This window comes from Octodon degus, unplaced genomic scaffold, assembly GCF_000260255.1.
Source record: "Octodon degus isolate 3935 unplaced genomic scaffold, OctDeg1.0 scaffold00118, whole genome shotgun sequence".
Taxonomy (NCBI): domain Eukaryota; kingdom Metazoa; phylum Chordata; class Mammalia; order Rodentia; family Octodontidae; genus Octodon; species Octodon degus.
In genome coordinates, this window is record NW_004524694.1 from 251,524 (window position 1) to 254,904 (window position 3,381).

The following is a 3,381-nucleotide window of genomic DNA, read 5'->3' on the forward strand; positions in this document are numbered from 1 at the left end:
TGGCGGAACCGGGGATTGAACTCAGGTCCGTGCGCTTGCCAGGGAAGCACTTATTCCACTGAGCCATCTCCCGGGCCCCACTCTTATTATCTTGTAGTGAGTGATTTAAAAAAAAAAAAAAAATAGTAAAAGGAGTCTATTATAGACAGTAGAATGAAAATATATATTTTAAATTTTTATTGGTCATATTATGTATTACCAATTCTTAGATTTGAGAGAATAAAGAGTGAACCTAGTAAGTGAAATTATTGCCTGATAATTTTCTGGACAATAGGAGTCTAGTGAGCTAGTTCACTTAGTATGTTTTCTTTTATTGTCAGGTTTCAGATGATGATAAAGAAAAGGGAGAAGGAGCGCTTACAACTGGGAAGTCGAAAAAGAAAAAGAAGAAAAAGAAGAAGCAAGGTGAAGAGAACTCTCTTGCACAGGTAAAATGAAATAGTAAGCATTGGTTACACACTGCTGAAAATGTGAAAGATGGTATACACATGCCAAGAACATGTGGAGATGGAGTATAAAAACATCAGGTTTAGTTGAAAAGCATTTGGTTGTTTTGTTTTCAGACAAGATCTCACTATACATTTCAGGCTGGCCTCAAACTCACAGTGATCCTCCTGCCTCAGCCTCCCAAGTGCTGGGATTACACGCATGTGCCTCCACACCCAGCGGAAAAGAATTTGAAAATTTAATTTTTAAAAATTAATGTATCAAAATTTATTAGTTTTTTTAAAAAACACATATAGATATAGATAAATTCAGAATTAAGTCAAAACTACCCAGATGATGGGGCCAGCGAGATGGCTTAGTAGACTAAAGCACCTACTTAAGCAAACTCAGGGACCATGGTTCATCCCCTATACCCCCTGTACCACATGCCTCGCCAGCCCTGCCCCCATAGTCTGGGCATGGTGGCACACACCTGTAACCCCAGCATTTGGGAGGCTGAAAACAGGAGACTCAACATGAGTCTGAGCTACATAGTGAGATCCTACAACAGCCCAATACATTTTTTTTTTAAATTTATTTTATTTATTTATTTTATTTTGTGTGTGGCCAACTCAGCCCACCAGGGGGCGGGGCTGGCTGGCATGTGGTGCTGGGGGATTGAACTGCGGTCCCTGTGCTTTGCTAAACTTGTTCTGAGTAGGTGCTTTAGACCACTGAGCCATCTCACCAGCCCCAGCCCAATACATTTTTAAGAAAAAAGATGCATATTTTTATACAGTGGTGAAATGCAGAAGATTCAGCATTTCACACATACAAAATTGAAATTGGAAGGTAACATTTAGCACATAGAAAAACCATGTGGCTGAGTGGTGGTGCACCCCTGTAGTCCCAGCATTCTGGAGGCTGGGGCACCAGGAGTGCCATGAGTTGAAGGACTGCCTGGACTACATAGCAAGACCCTGTCTCAAAACAAGAAAAAGGGGCTGGGGAGATAGCTCTGCCTGGCAAGCACAAGGACCCAGGTATAATCCAGAGTACCTCATATCCAGCTGGCCCCACGCCAAGCCAGCCATGGAAACCTGGCATGGTGGTATACCCGTATAATCCTAGGGCTGGGGAGGTTGAGACAGGAGGATCACTAGGAGTCCGAGCTGCATGGTGAGACCCTGTACCAAGTAAATAAAATATTTTTTAAAAAATTTAAAAAGAGGGCATAAGTGGGGGGCCAGGGAGATGGCTCAGTGGAATAAGCGCTTCCCTGATAAGCACAAGGGCCTGAGTTCAATCCCTGGTTCCACCAAAAAAATAAAAGAGGACATAAGTGCCGCCCACCTGGCAAGTGTAAGGACCCAAGTTCTATCCGTGGTACCACAAAAAACAAATAAATAAATTAAATAAAGAAGGTTTAAAAACAATTAAGAAGGGCAGGGGAGATGGCTCAGTAGGATAAGCGCTTGACTGGCAAACGCAAGGATCTGAGTTCAATCCCCGGTTCGGGGGGGTGGGGGGGGAGAAAAAAATTAAGAAGGGTCAGCCAAATAGCTCAACGGATTAAAGTGCCTGCAAGCAGGTGCAGGTGCAAGGGGTTCAATCCCCAGGCCTCCTGTGCCAGCCCTGCCCCTGGGTGCACTGAGGCATTTGAGACTGGGCGTGGTGGCACACACCTGTAATCCCAGCTCTTGGGAGGCTATAAACTGGAGAATCACTACAAGTCCAATCTAGTAGTGAGACCCTGAACACCCTGTAGACCCTTCCCTAAAATATAGAATAAATAAATAATAAAAATAGAAAAAGAAAGGGAAATCTGTGTGCATAAGAGGTAATGTCACATAACATATGACATATGACTATGACATAAACATAGTCAAAGTGAAAATTCTAAACATGAACTGCTATTTTCAAAACAACTGATGGAAGTTATTAGTGTAATCATCTTGGCCATCCTGTAATGATTTTTCCCCTTCATTTTTTCCTATACTTTCTCCTTTTCCTCATCTTTGTTGTTTAATTCTTATGTTCAGTTTCTTTCCATTTTACTATGTCTATTGTACCTTTCAGGTTTTATTTATTCTTTAAGGTTCTTACACTAGGGAGACAATATATTTATACATGTGAATCTGATTTATTTCACTTATGAATATAGCCTCTGTTTGCATCCCCTTGCCTAAAAGTTGTTTATTGTTTTGATACTGGGAATTGAACTCAGGGCCTTGGACTTGCCAGGCAGGTGTGTATGCCATTTAGCTGTCTCCCTGGCCCTCTTTTCTGTTTGTTTAAATAGGTTTAATCAACTAAAATGGTTTCCATTTGGGGATGTATGTGTAATGTTGGAGGTAGCAGGAGTGGTGAATGCATGTTCCAGGAATTATTTGGATAGCTTCTGAAATGAAATTATTTTAGGGAGTCATCTTCCAGACAGAAGCAAAACGGCTTGATTTGGTTTGGTTTGGTTTCTGCAAAATGAGATTTTGTTAGTAAAAAAAAAAAAAAAAATCATTTTTATTACCTAATAGACTACTTTCCTCTGTAGGACACAGAAGAATTAGAAAAAGAGATTAGAGAAGAGCTTTCAGCGAATACCTCTAAGGCCCGTCCAAAACAGGAGAAAGCTTTTTCCTCGAAGACAATGAGCACTAGTGACACAGCCGAAATACTGGTCAAAAATAGCCAGGTAATTTTTAAGAAATAGTATTTCTGTTGCTCAAGAATTAAGCCTTAGGGGCTGGGGAGATGGCTCAGTAGAATAAGCGCTTCCCTGGCAAGTGCAGGGGTCTGAGTTCAATCCCTGGTTCTGCAAAAAAAAGCCTTAAAGTTTTATTGTAGCACTATGCTAATAAGAATTTTAGGGCTGGAGAGATGGCTCAGTGGTCTAAAGCACCTACTTGAAACAAGCTTGGCAAAGCACAGGGACCGCGGTTCGATCCCCCAGCACCA

At 41.5% G+C, this 3,381-nt stretch overlaps 1 protein-coding gene across 4 annotated transcripts in view; it reads left to right on the forward strand.

Annotated features, from left to right (window-relative positions):
- The window catches only part of Mtdh (metadherin), a 77,198-nt gene that overhangs the window by 68,240 nt on the left and 5,577 nt on the right, over positions 1 to 3,381 (forward strand). For all 4 annotated transcript variants that reach the window (XM_023699934.1, XM_023699936.1, XM_023699935.1 and 1 more), the window contains 2 exons: positions 321 to 428; positions 2,978 to 3,118. In XM_023699934.1, the coding sequence (XP_023555702.1) occupies positions 321 to 428; positions 2,978 to 3,118 (249 nt within the window). The remainder of the gene's footprint in view (positions 1 to 320; positions 429 to 2,977; positions 3,119 to 3,381) is intronic.